At 45.4% G+C, this 22,523-nt stretch overlaps 1 protein-coding gene across 1 annotated transcript in view; it reads right to left on the reverse strand.

The window, feature by feature from the left end:
* Positions 1 to 2,089: 2,089 nt before the first annotated feature.
* The window catches only part of GRIN3A (glutamate ionotropic receptor NMDA type subunit 3A), a 748,999-nt gene continuing 728,565 nt past the window's right edge, over positions 2,090 to 22,523 (reverse strand). Inside the window, exon 9 of the mRNA XM_069239855.1 lies at positions 2,090 to 2,754. Coding sequence (XP_069095956.1) covers positions 2,418 to 2,754 — 337 coding nt within the window. The 3' untranslated portion in view covers positions 2,090 to 2,417. The remainder of the gene's footprint in view (positions 2,755 to 22,523) is intronic.

The following is a 22,523-nucleotide window of genomic DNA, read 5'->3' on the forward strand; positions in this document are numbered from 1 at the left end:
CATGGTGTGCAATGGGTGGGTAACCGTGTACCCCAGTGCTGGCATTCCTGTGTGTGAGCTGGTGTGATGATGGTTTAGGGGGGTGTATGGGTATGTGCAGTGGGCATGCTTTAGTGATGGGTGTCCATGCGTTGTTGTTGCATGCAGGGCTTGGTGTTGGGATGTGTGGTTTGTGATATCGGTACATTTGTGAGGAGTTGGAGTGATAGGGGTGGGGTGAGGGTGGATGTATGTGATAGCATGCAGGTAGGGTGGGGGATGTAATAGTTAAGATTTGACTTACCAGAGTCCATTCCTCCACCGACTCCTGCGAGGCCCTCAGGATGCAGAATCGCCAAGACCTGCTCCTCCCATGTTGTTAGTTGTCGGTGGGGAGGTGGGGGTCCGCCGCCAGTCCACTGAACCGCCTGGTGGTGTCTTGAGACCACGGAACACACCTTCCCCCGTAGGTCGTTCCACCTCTTCCTGATGTTCTCCCGATTTCTTGGGTGTTGTCCCACTGCGTTGACCCTGTTGACTTTCTTCGCCATAACTCCATCTTCCTTGCAATTGAGTTGTGCTGCACCTGGGATCCAAATAGCTGTGGCTCTACCCGGACGATTTCCTCCACCATGACCCTGAGCTCCTCCTCCGAGAACCTGGGCTGTCTTTACCATGCCATGGGGTGGTGTAGGTGATGTGTGGGGTGGTGTGTGTGGTGATAAGTGTGGTGATGTGTAGTGGTGTGTGGTGTTTTGTGCGTGGAAGTTGTGTGGGTGATGCTAGTTGCTAGTTTGTTGCTGGTGGTGTCTCTCTCTGGCATTCTCTCTGTAATTGTGGTCGTAGGGGGTTGTGGGTGATGTGGGTGTGTGCTTTATATTGTATTGGGTGTGTGGGAGTGGTGTGTGTATGTGTATGAGGTGTTTGTATTTCAAATTGTCCAATGTGGTGGTGTTTTGGAGATGTGTGTGTATTTTGAGCACGGCGGTGTGCACCGCCAATGGAATACTGCGGTTCAAAGACCGCTGCGTGGATTCGTGTGTCGTGATAGTGTGGGCGTTTTTCTGTTGCCGTGACGGTGGAGGTTTTTTTTCCGCCAGTTTATCACTGACCTTTGGTGTGGCGGACTTGTGTGGGTGTCTGAATTTTGTCGGATTCCGAGATGTGGGTCATAATAGCTGTGGCGGAATTCCGCGGCCGCTGCGGTGTGTTGGCGGTCTTCTGCACGGCGGTAAGCGGCTTTTACCGCCAATGTTGTAATGACCGCCTATGTACTTATTACTAAATTACCACTAGTTGCGCTATTGCATTAGAGTATGCCGTGCCCTGCCGTTGGTTCCATGTTGAGTATTTCCAACTCTGACTTCTGCCTGCTGCAATATGTAAACAATCAAAAAGTATGCAGCGCCAGATTTACTAAGATGTTCAAAGGTAAAGGCCTAAGATGGGAACCAGTTGTAAGGTTGTATTCTGATTTATTCTCTGCTGTCACTATTGGGAGAGAGAATTTAAGTAAATCACTTAAAAATACTCCCTCTTTACAACTGATTCCCCTTGACAGATTTAAGGGAGCCACCCACCAATGATGCCATACACGTGTGCTTGCACTCAAAATGCCTGTTTGTCCTTTTCCTAGTGTATGGATGCCAAGCCCTGTAATACTGTTAGTTGATCTGACTTTGCCCCAAAACCTAGTGGTGTTTGTACAGCCACCTTCCAGACACTCTCCCCCTTGCATGAATAACAAGGGGGTCTGACTATCATGGTGAAGCGGATTTGTCATCATACAAAGGTCACCTTCTGGCACTGTAAATGTCAGCACAATAATGTTGATCGATGCTGCCTTTTGAACCATTTTACATCATATCCCTCTCATACAAGCACACAGCATTTTTACAGAAGGGAATACATCAAATCCCCTCCGGCCACCCTCACAGTCAAAATCTTTCTTATAATCTGGTATAATTTGGTTAAAGCTTTTTAAATGCAAACTATGCACGTAGTGATAAAATAATATGCGATCATGCATATAGCAGATTTGAAATACATAAAAAACAAGAGGTCTGAGAGGGTGAAATGTTTCCAAATGACTCAGCTCACACAGGAAATTCAAAATGACCTTTCTTTAATGCAAGTGAAAGCCTCCAAAAGGCCTTGTGCAAAGGGGTCGACGACAGTAGTATTCAGGATTTCTGGAGCGACTTGGGTCTATGCTCACATTTCAGACCAGCTAACGGTTTACAGACTAAAGAAAGACAAATTCATAGTTACAAAACACTTTCTCAGTAAGAAGGAGTGAGGAGGCACTGCAGTCCAACCGTTTGGAGAGGAGACCACCAGGCCTTCCATCAGCATTATAATGCTTAGAGTTTTCCACCCATATGTGTGGGGCAACGGAAGTGCGTCATAAATACACGCTGAGTGTGGCACTGGCTCCTTCAAGACTCGGGTGTCCTGTTTGTCCTCTGATACTCTTCCAGTTCATTTTTCCTCTTAATGGCGACTTGCAGCTCCTGCTTGATTGCTTGGATCTGTTTGTCTAACTCTGTAAGTTCTTGCGTCACAGATTCTCTTGCAATATTGATGGAGTCTGCTTTTCCATTTGTGGTCAGCGTGGCTGAAATCTCCCGTCTGAGCTTAAGAGGAGGTAGGTCTTTCTGCCTTCTGAAGCTTCGTTTATTTTGCCCCTCTTGACAAGGTATGTATGTTCTTCGGTTGCTGTTAATTTGATTGGCAATATTCCACACGCTCGGAGTACTGTTGCCGGCATTGCACCTAGTAGACAAACAAGAATATTATGGGATTGCTTAGTCTGATTCATCGGTACAGTGCAACACTGCGTTTCAAATGAATCTACACAATTACTATTGACTTTTCAGGCATTCTTCTTTGCTGAACATTTCTTGCAGAAAGAGAGGTAAACGAAACATATAAAAAACATAAACTTGTAATTTAAAGAAATGCTAAGGTTAAAACTTGAAAATGAAACCACTTTATACTTTAAACTTCCTGTTCCTCACTTTAATGTACAGTCCAAGTTAGAATCCACAGCCTTGTTTCTACTAAACATCTAATAGTATTGGTGCTGCACGTATGATGCAGTCCCACAAGCTGCACTGATCCACTTTACACTACTGCAGAGCAGACGCAACGCGGAAAAAGAGCTGCAGTTGTGTCAGACATAGTCAAAAGATTAGACCACCGTGGGAGATTCAGAGGGACCCTGGCCAGCCAAGGGACATGATGCATGCTGAGAGCTGGAAGGGGAGGTACTGAGAGAAAGTGAGAAGTGCAGGTGCAGAAGAGAACGAGTTCATCTTTACTGCCTCATGCTTAATCCTAGCTCATCAAGTACAACTAATTTGTCCTAATGGGAACCCCAAGATGCCGGAAACTACATATCTCACAAGAATTGCCCTAGAGTTTCACCCTCTCCTCCATCATCTCTATCAATTGAAAATGCTTAGAACCCTACTTTACTTTCTGAAGCATTAAGATCCATATCATGCAGACAAAACACAATTCTACCTGAAAGTCTGAGTTGCTCATGACATTTATTTATTTAAAAACTGCCGTAATCTTATTCAGAATTAGATGTTCAGTGACTACCTAAAACTCACCCCGAGCAAGACAGATTTTGTTTCTGTTTTTCAATAGCAACAAAAAAAATCTAAAATTCAAGTCTGTCTCTCAGAAATTAACTTGGGAGGGGTGATCTTCAAGGTAACACCAAACGCAGAATGACTTGGTTTCACCATTGATATTGCTTTCACCCTTGCTTTCGATCTCTAAAGAATACAGTGGCAAGAAATAACAAGGTAGCATTGTACCAACGCACCCCACCTAAACATGTGAAACCCCACGTGAAAGTGACTTCAGAAAAAAAACACTCGATTTTGTCCTCTCACGTTTAGCAGTAGTCAGTACCCTGCTCTCTGGTCTAACTGATACCCCACTGACTTCCTGAAATATATCTTACATGGTGTGGCATATCTCATTAAAACCCTAAAGTAGTTCAATTATATCACTCCAACAATGATACAACTTTACTGCTGCTCTCCAAGCCACATCGTCTTCAAGTAAAGTGCATCCCATACAAAGCCACCAAATTCTGCACCTTTCTGCACTTGGCAAAGAAATTAACTACCTCAGGTGGATAACATTATAACAGAAGCTAGGACAGTACTAGACTGGAAAGACAAAAACTGCAAAAAAGAGAAAACAAAAAAACAAGAAATCCATTCAGATCAGCAAGAACATCCTCCTCATCATCTGAATGGCCCCTACCCTTTTGCAATTCAGAAAGGAGCTGAATACCTCTTCGGAGAACAAACACTACATCTAAATGTGATAGGATTCATCACCCTCAAAGAACCTGCTTCATTGGGGGCGTGGTCGGGCCATGGCGGAAGATGGGCGCCTAACTCAGGAGCTCCGCACTGCGACGGGCTCGGGACGGCAACGGGGGCGCTGCGGCCTCCGCAAATGCATTTTTAAAAACCTCGGAGGCTCTCTAAACACACTGAGCCTCGGTCCCTAATGAGGGGACCCGAAAAAAGTCACGGGGAAGACCACCACGCAACTCGGCGGTGAAGGCCTGGCTGAGGGGGCGGAGCCACGTCCTTCAGGAATAGGCCGGTAAAAGACGGAGGCGACGGTCCAAAAATTTAACCAGCAGTCTTGTAATGCGCATTATCCATCTACCCTCCATACCCACACCCTCTCCCCCTTCCCTCTCCCGTGAACGGGAGTCTGCACCTGCAGAAGGGGAGATGACCGCCCTCTCCAGAAATACAGGGCGACGAGACACTGACACAGGCCCGCATTGCCTGCCCCTTCCTGCTCAACTATTGGAGCGCCCGCAAGCACTTTGGCACAAGCAGGGCCCCTACCTGGAAAAGGGCCCCCCCAGGAGAAACCACTCCTGAACAAGGCAGACTGGACACGGCGTAGGGGAGTGCGACGCTGAAACGCGACCACCCGCCTTCTTCCTAAAAATCTTCAAAACTCCAAAAGACTGGCAGCTCAACAGCGACGAGATTAGACCTGCGACACAAGTAAGCAGAGGCCTATGCCTCCCGCCTCTACCCCTTGAGACATTTCTATCTCAGGTCTTCCCACTACAGATATTCAACATTGATGAGTAGGACCTGTTCTATTCCCACTTCACGCTTCTCAATGGGGCACTATAATCGCCCAACGATGTTACCTTACCACCTGGTCCCCTAAATTTCGCCGGGCCTATGCTCCTGTTGCCATTTTTCATCATGCCCCTTAACGCAGCTCCCCTAACCGGCGCCATTGGAGGACCTCTGCACACCACAGAAGACACCAGCTCCGCACAGAAATAAAGAAGGAGGACCGAGTGTCAACCGGCCTGTGCACCAACAACCTCACCAGTTCCCGGGAGGGGAAAGCGACCTGGGCTCTACAGGGCTTCTCCTACAAGCTGGCCTTGAGATGCCCGGGGGCAAGACAGGACACAAATCCACAGGCAGACCGGCGCGACAACTGCTATTTTCCGAGGCACCCCAACACAAGCGTCCTGTCTCCCCCATAGTGGGATCCCACACACCCTCAACTCCTGCCCAGCCTCCTACAATGTCTGACAAGGAACAGCCTACAACCATGGACCGGATTCTACAGGAGATCACCGCTGTCAGTCACCGGATAGAGGGGATGGACGCCTCCATATCCTCCCTGACCCTGGAGACCAAATCCATGCGTTCGGACATTGCAGGCTTCCAATCCAGAGTGACAGGATTGGAGCATTTGCATGGGGACACTGGAAGCTCACATGACTACAGTCCAGGACAGGGATCAGGACCTTCTCTACCTTTGGAGTAAAATAACGGACCTGGAAGACAGAAGTCGAAGAGATAACATCCGCCTTTTCGGATTTCCGGAAAATGAGGAGGGATCAGATGTACAGGCCTTCCTTGGCTCTGTCCTCCCCAAGTTGACTTCGCTGACTTTTGATCCGCCACTGGAATTTCAGCGAGAGCAAAGAGTAGGTCCGAAACGGCCTGACGGGACCTCAAGACCCCGCCCGATCATCGCATGCCTGCTATGTCACGCTCAGACTCGCCAACTCCTTCAAGTAGCATGAAATCACGGACCTTTTCGGATGGAAAAATATGAAATCCGCATAACGGCTGACTATTCCAAAGACACCAACGAACGCAGGAAGGCCTTTCTGGCCCTAAGACCTCGACTCCGCCAGCTGGAGATGAAATACGGCCTTTTCGATACAGCGAGAATGTGGGTCACCAAAAATGGAGTATCCAAAGACTTCTATAATCCTGAGGACTTGAGACTCCTTTCAGCACCAACCAATGGACTCCATTACTTTGACCCGACCGCAAGACACCCTGGGGGACAACAGCTATACCCCTTCCCCAGGATTGGAGCGGGGAGGAGTGGTACGACCCCCGACATCTGTCCCAGAGGCAGAGACCTGGAGAGGCTTACCAGGCACTCCACACCCAGCTCTCGGAGAGGGACAAATCCCGCTCACCCCTGAAATCGGTATCTACCCCCCCTGAGGCGGAAGTCTGACACAGCGGCTGTATGAGACAACGGCGAGAGCCTTGGAGCACGACCATCGCCAAATTGACAGACGAATGAGTACCTGCCTGGACTTTGTTTTTCTTTGTTGTTGATGATGATGTTGCTAATATGTTCCTGCCCCTATACCGTAAGGTAACGTAATAACATAATATAAGTTACCTCAAGTCTACTACCAAGTATATGTTACCTGCACTTAGACTAGACCTTGTTGACATTCACTGTTTATGCATAGGCCAGGGATATGCCTTATAGTTTAATGCCTTACATGTAACATTATGATATTGCGTCGTAGAGATGTTATCTATGACCTGGCAGCCTATAGATACACTTTTAAAGTCTCCTCCTGGCCCGATGTTAACCCACTCCCCCCACCGCTCTCCCCCCTCTGTCCTCCTCCCTTCTCCTCGCTGCCCCTCCCCCTACCCCACAACAAATCATCTCTATGGTACAGGCCCCCGCATGACAGCGACAACTAGACCTAGCGGTTTCTTGTTCAACTATGAGGGGTATATTAATAATATAAATCCCCCAACAGCAGGATTACCCTCCTTTACGCACGGCCACACCCCCCCCCACCACAGTCACAAGATGCTACACTGCCAATAGCTATAAATACTTTACACCCTTACCTCCGCTCCATTCCCCCACACAGGACAATAAAACCCTTTACTACCACCTTCTCCTCTGTCCCTCCACGGCATCTCCATAGCATCCCTCCTCCCTCCGGAGACAGAGGGTTCCTTAAGAGCCGATGCAGCGCCGTCCCCCACCTCCCGGCCGGGCCCTGGTCGGCGACGCAGAGAGCTCCTATAGGATTGGACCCGCAGTCTACAGATCTAACCCCAGGGGACATTTCCCCTTAGCTATCCTAGTCTAGCTCTCTTCTCCTTATTCCTTCCCCCCTTCTCTACCTTCTCCCTCCCTTCTCTTTTTCTCGTCCCCCCTTCTTCTCCCTACTATCCCTCTACACTAATCACTTCCTTTCCCCTCTACCCCACTTTTTCCTCTATTCCCTCCTTTCCCTCCCTCTCTCACTCTTCTGTACCTTCTCTCTCCCTCCTCTGAAGGACCACTCGACCTCCACCAGCTATCCCCCCCCACACCACTATACTGCTCGGCGACACTGTCTCTGCTTCCTACAGTAGAGGAAACCCTTTCCCCTACCCACTGAACTGCTAAGGCCTTACCTCGCTATCCAGCATGCTGGGAACCGCCCCCCTCTGTGACACACCCATTACGGATCCTCTCCTGGAATGTGCATGGCATGACGAATTATATTAAACGAAAGAAGGTGCTGTCCTATCTCCAATCGAAAAGGGCGGACATAGCTCTGATTCAGGAGACACATCTCAACAGTACGGAAACTAGAAAACTTCGTCGGGATTGGGCACGAAGGGTTTTCTTTAGCTGTTGCCCAGCAACCCAAAAGGTCGGAGGAGGTACCCCCGCAAATGCGGAGTAGCGATACTACTACGTAAAACCCTTTCAGCCACAATTATCAAAACATGGGACGACCCGAGGGGAGATATGTATTCGTAAAACCGAAGGTGGGAGACACTTTTCTCTGCGTGGGCTCAGTTTACGCACCGACCGGTACTAAGCGAACTTTTCTCCTGCAACTAAACTGCCTCCGGACCGAAATCGAGACCACCCGCCACATCATAGGGGGTGACTGGAACCTAGCCCGGGATGCTATATTAGATAGGACAGGCCCCATAGATACGGGCAACAACCACGACAGGGCGTTACTGACAGACGTGACCACCGACGCGGGTTTAGTCGAATACTGGAGAGTAATTCATCCAAAAGACAAGGAATATACCTTCTTTTCGCCTGTCCACGGCACCCAATCTCGCCTGGACTACTTTTTCGTATCACACACTGTAATTCCCCAACTTCAAGACACCAGTATATTAGATAGCTGGCTTTCAGATCATTCCCCAATTCAACTTTTGATCCAAATGGGTCTCACATCCCCTGGCTGCAAACCATGGCGCTTCACGGTGCACAGGTACCGCTCCCCTCAAGGGAAAGAACAGCTGAGGACTCATGTGTCCACATACATTGCCGACAACACTGGCTCTGTGGCCTCCAAACAGGTTCTCTGGGTGGCGGCGAAGGCAACCCTGAGAGGCAATATGATGCGCGATGCAGCCCTGGCTAATAGGGACAGGGCAACTCGTCAACGGACCCTCGAAGACGACATTCAGAGCCTCACTAAACAATACACCGCCCAGCCGTCTCTCGCACTATGTCGCTCTCTCAAACAAGCCCGAATGGCACACAACGAGCTTTACACCTCGCAGGCAGAATACGCATTGCAACGACTACACGCCGCCACTACGAGCAAGGCGAGAAGGCTGGACGGCTTTTGCCGGCACAGCTCCGGCAGAGAGAAGCCGCCTCCGCTATCCCGGCCATAACATCCTCCTCAGGAGAAGTACTAACGCACCCACAAGATATCGTATTTATCATCATCTTTACACCCCTGAAACAGCAGAGAGTAATGCGCAAATCGAGTCCTTTCTCACTGCGGCCAACCTACCCCGCCTCTCGCAAGCAGGCCAGGGTCTCCTAGAAGGTGAAATAAGTAGGGCAGAAATAGCTCAAGCCATTTCGAATCTCCCCTACCACAAATCTCCAGGCGAGGATGGCTTCCCTATAGAATTTTACAGATGGGCAGGAGAAGAGGCGGTCACTGCTGTACATGAGGCACTCGCGAAGGCATGCCAAGAGGGCTCCCTGGGTGTATTATCCAATAAGGCCACAATTGTTGTCCTACCCAAATCGGGCAGAGACCCCCTACTCTGCGGCAGCTATCGACCTATTTCTCTCCTGAACGGAGACATCAAACTCTTGGCAAGTGTCTTGGCGGCACGATTACGTAAAGTCATACCGTCCTTGATTCATAATACCCAGGTAGGGTTTGTACCGGGCCGCACCTCCAGAAATCATATGTGCACTCTCTGTCATACTCTATACGAATCCTTAAACATGCCAGAGGAGGCCCTGGCCCTGTCCCTCGATGCAGAGAAGGCATTTGACCGCATCGAATGGCCCTAACTGTTCGCTACTATGAAACACTTTGGCCTCGGAGAACAATTCATCTCCAAAGTCCGCTTATTATACGACCACCCCACGGCGCAAGTAAGTTAACGGCGGGGGCTTCCTATCAGATCAGTTCCCCATTGGAAGGGGTACTAGACAGGGTAGCCCCTTGTCACCACTCTTGTTCCTACTAGCAATGGAACCCCTGGCAGCCACCATCCGAAACTCCCAGCAGATATCAGGTATCCCCCTCACAGGCGGCACCTCCAAAATCTATCTCTATGCTGACGATATCTTGTTAACCCTGTCTGACCTGGAGCGATCCCTACCATCGTTACTCTCAGTCATAGATGGCTTTGCGTCCCTATCCGGATATCGGGGGAATTGGGAGTAGAGCGAAGCACTACCCCTCTCACGAGTAACAACGAGGGCAGGAATCCAAGGTCTCCCATTTAAATGGACCCGACTCGCCTCAAATATCTGGGAACGCTTGTCAATCGGGGCCTGGAGCACATGGTTAGGGATAACTTGGACCCCCTTGTATCCAGGATGAAGCAGGATTTTGCAAAATGGTCACTATTGGGTCTTTCCATGTGTGGTAGGGTGCAGGCGGTCAGAATGGTCACCCTTACACGCTTTACATACATACTGGACATGCTTCCCCTACCTGTGCCCAACCCCTCGCTCTGGATGATAGATGCCTCAATAAGAGCTTTGTGAGGGGCCCCATACGCCCGAGGTTGACGCCGGCAAAAATACTGGTGCGGCGATCCTGCAGAGGTTTAGGACTCCCCTCAGTGGAACAATACTCACTAGCCCTACAGCTATCGCAATTGGCTTATATGCTTCCCGGAACTCCGGAACCTCAGCAGTGGGTGGCCACAGAGAAACTTCTACGGGCCCATCACGAAGGGCTAGGAGGATTATACAATGAATGTCCCCGGCAGCTCAATCCGGTCCTCACAGCAACAAGCGTGGCATGGCGAAGGGCTCACCGCCTACTAGGAGTGCATCCCTTCGTACACACCCAAGCCCCTATAAAGGGTAACAACAGCATCAAAATAGGGGGAACCATTCTAAGATGGCCTCAATGGAATATTGCCGGTATCTGCTGTATAGCTCAAATCATAGTACGGGACCAGCTCCGGTCCTTTGATAACCTAAAAGAGAAGTTCGACATGCATAGTAGTCAAGAATGGCGTTATCTACAACTTAAGCACTGTCTGCATAAAGTACTGGGAACCCTCTCATGGGAGGTCAAGGCCTCACCAATTCTCACCTATTTACAGACATGGGGCCGTCATAGAGGTGTAATGGCCGGCTTATATGAAATACTAGCAAATCATCTTTACTCGCAACCTCTTCTTGAAAGGTTGCTCCTTAAGTGGCAAGGCCGATAAGGGCCCACCTATATCGAGGAGGACTGGTCAGATATTTTGGAAGCCCTCGACAGAGGCACCCGAGAAGCCCGACTGAAGTTTTGCCTCTTTAAAGTCCTCCAAGGCTGGTACTGGACCCCTATGAAACTCTTTGGGGTGGGTCTTATACCACACGCGAACTGCTGGCGCTGCGTATATTCTCACTGCGATTTACTACACATTTTGTGCCACTGCCCATCAATACAACCCTTATGGGATGCTGTGCACCACACTCTGGCGTACTCCCTTTGGATACCGCATCCGATTTCACCGCCGCTCATCTTTCTCCACGCCACGCGTCCATACCCCCTCTGCCACGACCACAGCAGCGATTACTACATACGGCACTCGCCACAGCCAAAATTTGCATACTCTGACACTGGAGATCCAGCACCTCTCCAACTCCAGCAGAATGGATGACCGCTATGATCTAAACCGCTACACATGAACGGGTAATCTATAATCTACAGGACCAGGTGGCCCTGTTTACAGAAGTTTGGAGGCCTTTCCTAGTAGGACCGTAACTGACAAAAGCCTTTTCCCTCTTGACACCCACCCCCCCTACTACCCATCCCTCCCCCCCTTCCCACACGAGCTGGTGGACAGCCGACAGACGACAACTTGGTCCCCCCCTTCCCTCCCTTCCCTCTCGCTCCCCATCTCGCCAATCTCCTCTTCCATTCTCACTTGCTGTGTCAACGCCCATCCTCTTCTTCTCCGACTCCTACACCACCTACCTCTGGCAGAACCTCTCGGTTCCATATTGTTTTTCTATAGTATCGTTCTTCTTAATCCTCCTCAAGTCAAAGTTTCCTCTCCCTCTCTTCTATCCAGCTTGTATTAGCCCGACCAGTGTAGGACTACTAGACCCGTTCCCAAGAGGTTAAAGCTGTCAGGGAAACCCACCCAGACCTCCTTCGATCTCTCCCCCCCTCAATCAACGAGGGGTGAACCCCAGGGCACGGGAGAGGCAACAGCAGATAGCTTACCCATATTGTACTCTATATACAACCGACCCACAGAATATCTGCTCCTTTCGGCTATCTTTTAACCATCAGGAAAGATATCAACAGAATGTGCCAGGGCACCGCTCTCCTGTTGGACTGTATTACATGCCAACGACAGTGTGCATAAACATCTATAAGTTGGAGTCGCATACCTTCAACATCCCGTGATATCCACTCTTATGAGCTTACCCGTCCTGATCCCCCCCCTCGGTCACTTGAATAAAAGTGGCAATTATGTCCTGAATCACTGCTCAACCCCCCTTACCACGTCCACATGCCGGATACTCCACACTTAACATCTTGGACCTCACGCCCTACAGTATACATAAGAATACATAAGTTTACATAATATTAAGGAAATTATCAACATACTCTCTAATCCACCCTGGCTCGCTGACCTAACCCTCCCCCTTCCCCCCCGTTTTCTTTTCACCTATACCACTTCCCCCTCCCCTCTTTTCCCTTATCTATCTCCATCTCTAATAAATTTTTCCACCACCCCCCTCTACCCATCCCTATCTCCCCCCACTTAATATTATTTTTCAGTCTATCTTACTCAATGTATTTTATATTGCCTCAGATGGCAATTAACCCTTGCATGTTAATCATAAAACTAAACCTGTTATGAAGCATATGGGCGATATCCCGCAATGTACTCTGTAGTATCCTTTCATTTCCAATAAAGATCTGAAAAAAAAAAAAAGAAAAAGAAAAAAGAAAAAGAACCTGCTTCATTGTAAACGATCTTGAAACATAACCCAGGGCTCCTCACATTTGAACATTTCACTTCCTGGCTCCTCTAAGCCTCGTGAGTTTTGTAGTGCAGAAACACCACCAATTTTTAGAGTTTCTCAGTCAAATTGCAAACTAACCCTTTAATACCATTGAGTTTGGTAATATTAAAGCCTGCTACTTACATAAAAACAGTGAATCTAGACTTTCTATTACAACATGATAGTAGTGAAAAGAATAGTAATTCTGCTTATGCTGGACAATGTAAATAGAGTCTACACAGAGGTCAAAGAGTAACAAAAAATACTGGAACTCTGAGCTGTTGGTATGGAGGGTAATTATTAGACCTGTCAGCCTTAGATAGGGTCTTCCCCTAAACCTTGTCCCTACGTGTCTCACCTTTTTGCTGATTCTTTTCGTTGACCTTAGGACTCTGAGCACTTTACACTGTTGACCAGTGCTAAAGTTCATGTGCTTCACCCCTAAATATATTAACCTTGGTGTATACACAATTGGCATATTTAGTTTACTTTTAAGTCCCTTGTAAAGTAGTATACCATATACACAGGGCCTATACATTGAATTCTGCTAGTGGGCCTGCAGCACTGATTGGGCCACCCACTTAAGTGACCTTTAAACATGTCTCAGGCCTGCCACTACAGAGCCTGTGTGTGCAGTTTGACTGCCACTCTGACTTTCCAAGCCTTAAACTTCCCTTCATTACATAAAAGTCAACCCTAAGGTAGCCCATAGGGCAGGGTGCTATGTAACTAAAAAGCAGAACACCCATGTTTACGTTTACAAGTCCTGGTAAGGAAAATCTCCCAAAGTCGTTTTTCAGTACTGTGAGGCCTACTTCTTTCATAAATTAACATTGGAAATTCCTTAATATACTTTAAAGATGTAATTCCTGATTAGAAAGGAATAACTGTGTTATGTTTCATATCTTTGGAATGGTAATGACAAGTCCTCTTTACTGGTGAAGGTGGATTTGACACTACTATTTTAGAAATATCACTCTTAGAAAGTGGACATTTCTCTGCTCTTACAGCTCTGTGTGCCTGTTGCCTGTTTGTAATACATGCCTGGGGTGAGTGACAGCTCCACTTTGTGCATTCCCTCTAGGCAGCCACAAACACAGGAAGGTTAGGTGTGTCTGAGTGTTCATCTGCATTGAGTTGCATTCTGATGGCTCTGATGGGCAGAAAGAGTGGTAGGGTTGTCCCTGCTTGGACTGGGTGCATACCCCTCCCAACTAGAGACCCCATTTCTAACAGTAATCTAAACAGATTGCAGTCTAGATACCCTAGTAGACTATAAAATAAACACACGAGAATACTTTACATGTAAAAGGAAAAATACAAAGTCTGTTGAAATGCCTATAAAAGATAGCATATCTAATTTTTAATAAACGTGCAGTAGTGGAACTCATTTACCCTTAGTTCAGAGTCACTTCAAACTTCAAATATTTGTCTGTTTTTTATAGATGTAGACTAAAAGAATTCAATCTAATTAAATTAAAGGGTCAACGATTGATTTTCAATGTGATTCAGATAAACCACACAATACACTCACTCACTTTGGAGTCTTCCCTGTCTTCTATTAACATTTCACAATCCACCAAACCATGTAAAAATACCAAATACATTTTTAGAGGCTATTCAATCGATCCCTACATTTTGAACCCTGCAGTCTCACTCTAACCCCTTCAATCAATAAACATTTTTTAAAATCTAGTCTTCTGGTTGACTGTTAATTTGCGATCCTCTTCTGCAGAAAATATTTTCATGCATTCAAGTAAGAATGTAGTTTTCAACCGTTTTCCAAAAATGCATATTTAAATATTTAAATTCATTGTGCCAGTATCCTCTTGTTGGACATTGCTTGAGAATTAATTCTGTAGTCTAGATTTCATTCTTATGGATTTGCTAAATCGAGCCTCCTTAGTCACTTGAGTATGTCTCCATTAATTTTCTTTTGCAAGAATTGTATGTAAATGGCAAATTACTACTACCCATTAGGTCATGGCAAGTGAATTTAATAACACAGTTAGCCTGTGCCTGGGTGCTAAAGGTTGTTTCTAAGACTTCCTTTTTTTAACAAATATTACATGTCAGCTAATTCTTCAATCATCGTCCTCATTTTCAACATATTTGTTGATCCAGTTTAATAGCTTTGTGAGGCATGAAAGATAGCACATTGGGTTATTAGCTTGCAGCCAAGACCCGTGTAGATGTCATTTGTGGCCCATCCTGACAGCTCGTACCCACAAACTCGACTCTGTAACAATCCATGGCCCGATTTAAGAGGGCCTATTGCCATCTAACGCCACATTAACATCATTTTTTTACGCTTATGTGGCGTTAGATGGCCAAAAACGCTGCACCAGATTTACAAAGTGGTGCAATGCATGAATTGCACACTTAGTAACCATTTGTGCTACGTTAAGCCTGTGCCAGGCATAATGTATGCAAAGGGGGTGTTCCCCCATTAGGGGAGGTGGCCTTAAAAGTGGAGCAAAGAAATCTAAGAGATTTCTTAGCGTCGTTTTTTTCGGCACTGTTAACGCCTGCTCAGAGCAGGTGATGAAAAGGGGCACACCACTGTTTGCAGTGGGCCCCTATGTACTGTTCAGGGTTAGAGCTAACATTTTGGTGCTAACCCTGAACAGTACATCAATAGGGTCAAAACATTTGATGCTACTGCTCCCTACCCTGCGCCATGGTGCGCCGTATCTAAGACGGTGCACACATGGTGACGGTAGGGGAGTGCTCAGGGGCGCAGGGAAAGTGGTGCTGCACTGGCTGCAGTGCCACTCTCTGTATATCTGCCCCCTTGTTTCTCAGTGTCCAACTATAGATGGCAAGATTTATCACCCAGGGTCTGAACTCTTACTAGGTCAATAAAAAACAGGTGAAAAAATCAGGTGTAAATCATACTTGCTTTTTTTTTTTACACTGGTGTTTGATGGGTGAAAATTGTGCTAACTCTGTGTGGGCAATTAGCTGGTTGGGAGCGGGAGGGAATGTACAGAGGAATGTGGGGGATGGGAGCATGACACAATATAGGTTTTTCTCAATGTGGGAAATGTTAGAGGATGAAGTATGCAGAGAATAGAACAGGCCATGGCAGAGCACCTGAGAACATAGTTTGATGAGAAAATGTGATGGGATGGAATGTGCAGAGGCTGGTGTGGGAGCTTGTGAGGCTACCAAGTAGGATATTTTGTACCGTTGAGGGGATAAAATGCTCAGAGCATGGTGTGGGACAGTATCACAATGCCAAGTAGAATATTTGTGTATGTGGGAAGAGTAAGAGGATGAAAGGTGCATAGAGTTGTGCTGCAGGGTGGCAGCACACCAGGTAGATTTCTTCTATTGGCTAAGAGTGAGGGGAGGGAAGAAGCAGAGGGTGTTGTGGGGGGTGACAACACCTGGTGCTTATTTTTGTATGATGGTCGAGGGTGAGGGAAGCATGTTATTAAGGGTGGGTGGGTAGGGTGAGAGAGATGGGTAGTATCAAGTGCACCAGAAGCGAATGGCAATACCCCTGCTAATTTTTAAAAATTGCGTTGCCAGTATGGTGCGTTTGAGTGGCAGGATGTCTGGTTATGTACCATTTTCTTATGATTCCTCTACTCCTGCTCTGAACAACTGAGCAGGGAAAAGGGTGTGACTACTGAATAAAAGGGATGCTTTTCACATCAGAATGCTGAGTGGCATCATAGACAGCGCATGATTTGCTCTCGATTTCTATTTCATGGAATCAGAGCCTCTCAGTAAAAAACATCTGCTATTCAGTTATCTTCTATAGTTCAATATAAAGTCAGCCCACCAGTATACTTTAAACCACTGTCCCTGTAAAGGTTGCACCGCCATACATTAAATTTGAGTACACTTTTGGTGTTTCCTATTGACACTTCTCTCTAGTGCTGTGTTCTTAACATTCTCCTAATACCTTCTAACATACCTGCTATATTCCTGTTGAATAATGCTTTGTAATAGTTTGGGGTATTGCTTGTGCATGGAGTATCAAGTTTCGTGGATGACTGGTAGTTCAAGGTCCTATTTTGTAAAAAATGTTGCACACAATCAAATAAAGAAGTACATCTTTGGTATGTATGTATGTATATATATATATATATATATATATATATACATACACACACACACATATATATACACATATATATATACACACACACACACACACATATATATATATATAGACACTGAACAAAACAAAGGTTTCAGGGACGTTATAGTTAGGATCTGAATTTACTCGCAAAAAACATAAAAATTCAGCAGTTATAGTTGTTTAACTCAAGTAAGTATAATTTGTGCCCTAAGGTAAGTATAACTCGCACCCCGCCATGCACAGTTTTTCTTTGATAATCTGACTGCTAATGTTTCATTTATATTTTTAATGATGTTATAAAAGTTGTCATGAGTGCTGTAATATCTGGGGTAATTAGCAATGCATTGAGAGGGCACCAGTTATAGTTGCTGAATTTCTAAGGTTTTCTAAGCCACAAAGGGATCTCACCTGCCCTTTCAAGCAACAAGTGTGCACATGGTCTGAGTGGGTCAGTGAGTAGGTGCGTCAGTGTCTGAGTGGGTCTGTAGTGGGTGCGTGAAGGTCTCAGTGGGTCTATGAGTGGGTGCATGAGTTGGTGCCTGAGTGTCTGACTGGGTGTGTTAGTGGACCCATGAATCTCTGAGTGCATCTTTGAGTGAATGAATTATTGTATGAATAAGACTGTGATTTAAAAAAAAAAAAAAAAGCATTTTCACAGATATTCATTGCAATGTTATATGGGGGGCTGCGCTAAGCATTGCGACATATTCGCAAATATCATGCAGCATGAAAAAAATATTTGTAAGGTCATAATTTCACCCTCAAAGACCCCTATATCCCACCCCTGGCGTCAGGGTACCTCCACCCAGATCCCCATATTTCACTTTTCTTTTTCTTTTTCAGCCTTGGGGGCTGTGTCTCATTACCTAAAAAGGCCACCGCAACTGTTTGGCCAGGTTGCGGGCGGCCAATCACAGCATTCCTGTTGGCGCATGCATTCAGAAATACACCGCGATTGCCACAAAAACGTTGCAGCAGACCCACAACCCTAGATATATAATTTTTTCCCCCTTTCATTTATCAAAAACTACTGAACAGAGTTACACCAAATAATAAAAAGCGTAATCTGTGTACCAAACCCTACCTTTCTGCCAAATTTGGTGTAATTTCGTCCAGCGGTTTGGGCTGTTGTGTTCATAACTCCTATGGGAATTAACATGGGAAACACACTTTTTTTGGCCAGCCCTTTTTCTCGGCCCCCACTTGACAGATCACCCTGAAACTTTCCACGTGCAACAAGAATCACCAGCATTCTTTTTTTTTTAGAAAATTTCACGAAGATCAAACGTGCCCAAGATTTAAGCAAGTCAAAAAATACTTTTCCTATGGAAAACTATGTATACACACTGAATTAAACAAAGATTACAGGGACATTATTGCCAGGCTCAGATTTTACACACACAAAACTGTAGAAATTCAGCAGTTCAAGTTATTGTTATCCCAAGTAACTATACCTTGTGCCTCGGGATAACTATAACTCATGCCCCATCCATGCACAGTCTCTCATCAATAAATTCACTGAAAATGTTGCAGCGATGTTATCAATAAGGTCATAGAAGATGTCACGAGTGATATAATTTGTGGGTTAATTAGCAGTGCCTGGCGTTACCTGAGATAACTCTAACTATAACTGCTGAATTTCTATAGTTTGGTGTGTGAAAATCTGAACCTAAATATAACGTCCCTATAACCTTTGGCCTTTTTTCCAGTGAATTTCTGAGTTTAAAAAAAATGTTATTTCCTAGCTTTAACATCCCTATAACCTTGCTTTTTTTCACTGAATTTCTACAGTTTTTATTGCTATTTCCTAACTATAATGTCCATGTAACCTGGATGTGTGATTGGTTGTGTGAGTGTAAGATTGAGTTTGTGAGTAGGCGTGTGGGTTTGTGAGAAGATGTGTTTGTTTTTCTTTAATTGGGGTCTGGATCCATGGATCCACTCAAATCTGTGAGTATCCTAGTGGATCTGCAGATCCTCACGCGCAAAAAAAAAAGCTAAACCCCCCCACATTTTTGGACAATGTCTTTCCCATGAGAGGTCCCTCACAGACCCCTCCATCAGTTCCATTGTGTCAGGGTACCTCTACCCTGACCGCTTCTATCACTTTGAAATTTGAGTTTCCCCTCTTGGCGTTAGATTTTAGAACTGCCTCAGGTTTACAAAATCTGGTAAATCTGAGGCAGCGTCAAAATGCAAGACCCATTGCACACCCCTCTGACGCAGAAAACTGCATCGGAGGGGCCCATATTTACAAGGAGGCATAACGCCACAAAAAGTGCCATTACACCTTGTAAATATGGAGCAGAGGTGAGTGCCACTGAAGCGTCACGTAAAGTGACACTCCAGTGTCACGAGGAGTTCTTAAATATGCCCCTAAGTTTATCACTTACCCTTTCTTTCCTTTTAACAGTGAGATGTACTCCTGGTGGGTAACAAAAAAATAGGACTCTGGTTATGATAGCATACATCCTAGTACCCATTTTTCATTACTATTAAGTTGTTTTTCCTGCTTGACTATATTACATACTTTAGGTATGTCTTACCTGTATACATCTGGAAGCTGAGCCATTCAGTTCCACCACCTCATTTCAAATGACTGCACAGATAGACACACGGGGCCTCATTTACAAGAAACTGGTGCATCAAAATCAATGCACCAGTTTTCTTGTACCAGCCCTGGACACCCTAACAATGCCATGGTAGCACTGTATTTATGATGCACAATTGAAGCATATGCCATTCTGAAGAAAGGGGAAGCAATTCTAAGCCCAAGGGTACAGTTTTCTGATCATGGACTGCCTCCGCTGCTCATATAACTTTGAAGTGCCCTATTCCCATGTGTCTATTCAGAGGAGCAGGGAGTTAGATCAGTGGATGGACTGAAATGCAAAAGTCCTCCAGAGCTGACAAACTGGGATGTACAGGTGCCTTTAATTTGGGTGAGTGGATACCGATGACAGTTGATGAGAAAGCGACAACTGTCTAGTGAAGAATCTATGCTCTGTGTCACCTGAGACTGACAGGCTTTCCTGGCAGGCAGGGGCTGTAGGAAATGGGACCCGCATGACCACTTCTCTAGAGCTGAGGTGTTGGACAGGATTATGATGGAGTAAGTAAGTCCGAAAGCATGTAATTGCACCACTGGCACCAGCCAGCACTGAACTCTGCAGTAAATGCAGGAGTAGATCTGGGCTTTCAGCTAACAGGCTCTGGGCTTTCAACACTTTTAGCTGTCTTGTCCAAAGACTTCTTGTGGACCATACAAAACAATGACAGTGAGATTACAGATGGTCCATTGCTTATCATTTGTTGGCTTCCTTGTTACTCTCATTTACTTGTATATTATTCAATGCATTACCTTCCTCTTCAGGTACTTACCTCTCCCCTGGAACATAGCTTCTTTAGCATAATTTTATTCAATGATTTGTATCCTTCCGATGCTCATATTCAGGTCACTACATTTTCATTATGCGCTTCATAATGCATGTGTTTTCTCTCGATCCAATACTGCTTCACCCCTCAAATACCCACTCTTACACTCCATATTGCTTTCCCACCCCAAGCTGGTCTATTGTTTTCCCCATGTAGGCTTTTCCTTTTATGGTCAGATGTATTTCTTGCCCTGCTCCCAACCTCAACTCTTCCTTTGTAGCCCCACCCACTTCTCATTTCTCCATCAAGCCTACCAACACAATTTATTTGGGGGGGCCAGCAACTGATATTTGCACCTTAGCCACTCTCTTTTCAAAAAAGCTTCTTTGTGCAATTAATATTTTTTTTTCCCTGCGAGTATTTGGGGAACATCAGTGCTGACAGGGCAATATGAAGACAAGTAGGAAAATGAGGGGATTCAAATATATTGCAGACTTTATTCACCATTGGAAGCTATGATGGATCCTCCTTTGGGGGTTGGTGTGCTCCTTGTGAACCTTTGGGGAAAGTAAAATCATGGGGATAGGTTTATTCTCTTTGGAAAGCAATTTTCAACATTATCCAGACAACCCACAGATATGAATTGGGAACCAACTTCTTAGCCAATCACTCTTTCTGTAACCTCATTATACACATGTACACCACTGGATAAGGCCCGCCTTATATACAAGTGTGTTTTCAGAAAGAGACCACTGAGCATGTATAACCAACCATTGTTGTTAATAAAAATGATAGATTTCTGCTTGCGCCATAACACCTTTATGTTTCAAGAGCATTATTTCAAGCAGATCTCTGGAACTGCGATGGACACCTGCTTTGCCCCACTATGCAAATCTTTAAATAGAGCAGACACTGGTCTGTTTAATGGAGAATGAAAATCTTACAAATCATATTTTGTAATGGATTCAATACATAGATCTCTTTGTTCTTTTCAAAATAGGGGCAATGATGAGACAAAGAAGCTCATTGCCAAATTGTAGCACAGTCATTAAACCATATACTTTTCATCGCAAATTAGGAACAGAGACAGGTATTTCTTGGACATACATGTGGAAGTCAAATAAGCGAGTCTATAGAAAAGACAGTTTCAGTAAGAAACAGGAAACAGTGTACTTCATGTCTGTAGCCAGCATCCCACTAAACTAAGAAGCAGTACTCTCTGTGGGGAGCTGATTAGAGGCAAAATAAATTGCTGAATAATAAAGATATGTAATAGAGAGAAAAAGGTTATCATGCCTCAGTTCAGGCAGAGGGGTTACACTAATAGAGCGCTCACACAATCTGTTAAGATGGCCTAAACCAGAAGGAGGGATGTGCTACTGGATGGTCTTCCTCTTGTGATACGGAACCTAATAATGAGGTGAGATTCATTACAATTTTCAGTTGTAAATTGTATGAAATTAAGATTTTGGCCAAACATTGGAAAATCCTTAAATCTGATAGCGTAATCTGTAAGGATTTCACAGTACGTATTTCTGTAACATATCCAAAACTCAAATCTCTCAGGGATATTGGTGCTCAGTGACATGAAATGAACTAATGAAGCCAACAGGTTGAGATTGGTATGAGGCATATGTGTGTGGTAATTGCAGAGTCTGCAGAAAGAGTACCAATGTGAGCTACGTATTACCAACTGGTAAAAACAGGAATATTGAGTAATACTTAAGAAGTGCTTCAGATATGTATGCTCTGGAGTGTTCATGGAGTTCACAATATGTGGGGAGTATCATATTCTCTGTAAAGAAAAGTGTGATGAACATCTCATAGCCATAAAGCTTAAGGATCCTTCATATCGTCTGGCTAGACATTTTTCAGAAAGGCATGCTCGTAAAATCTATGTGCTTGTATTCTTTGACACTGACAGGGTACCACCCCACAAACATCGATGAGATAAAGAGAAATGTTTGAAAAAGTGCGAATTCAGATAGATAATTGATTTTGGTGCTAAAGGGTCTGACTTAGATATTGGCAGACAAGTTACCCTGTCACAGCGGTGATGGATATCCCATCTGCTGAAATCTAAATACGATAGGATATAATGGGATTTAGATTTAGGTGGACAGGATATCCATCACCATTGTGATTGAGTAACTCATATGCCAATATCTAAATCAGGCCCTATGTATCCCGGGATCTTGAATAAGGATAAGAAGCTATCTGTCCACATTGATTCAAAATGTGATGAATGTATTGCTTC

Source organism: Pleurodeles waltl, chromosome 1_2, assembly GCF_031143425.1.
Source record: "Pleurodeles waltl isolate 20211129_DDA chromosome 1_2, aPleWal1.hap1.20221129, whole genome shotgun sequence".
Lineage (NCBI taxonomy): Eukaryota > Metazoa > Chordata > Amphibia > Caudata > Salamandridae > Pleurodeles > Pleurodeles waltl.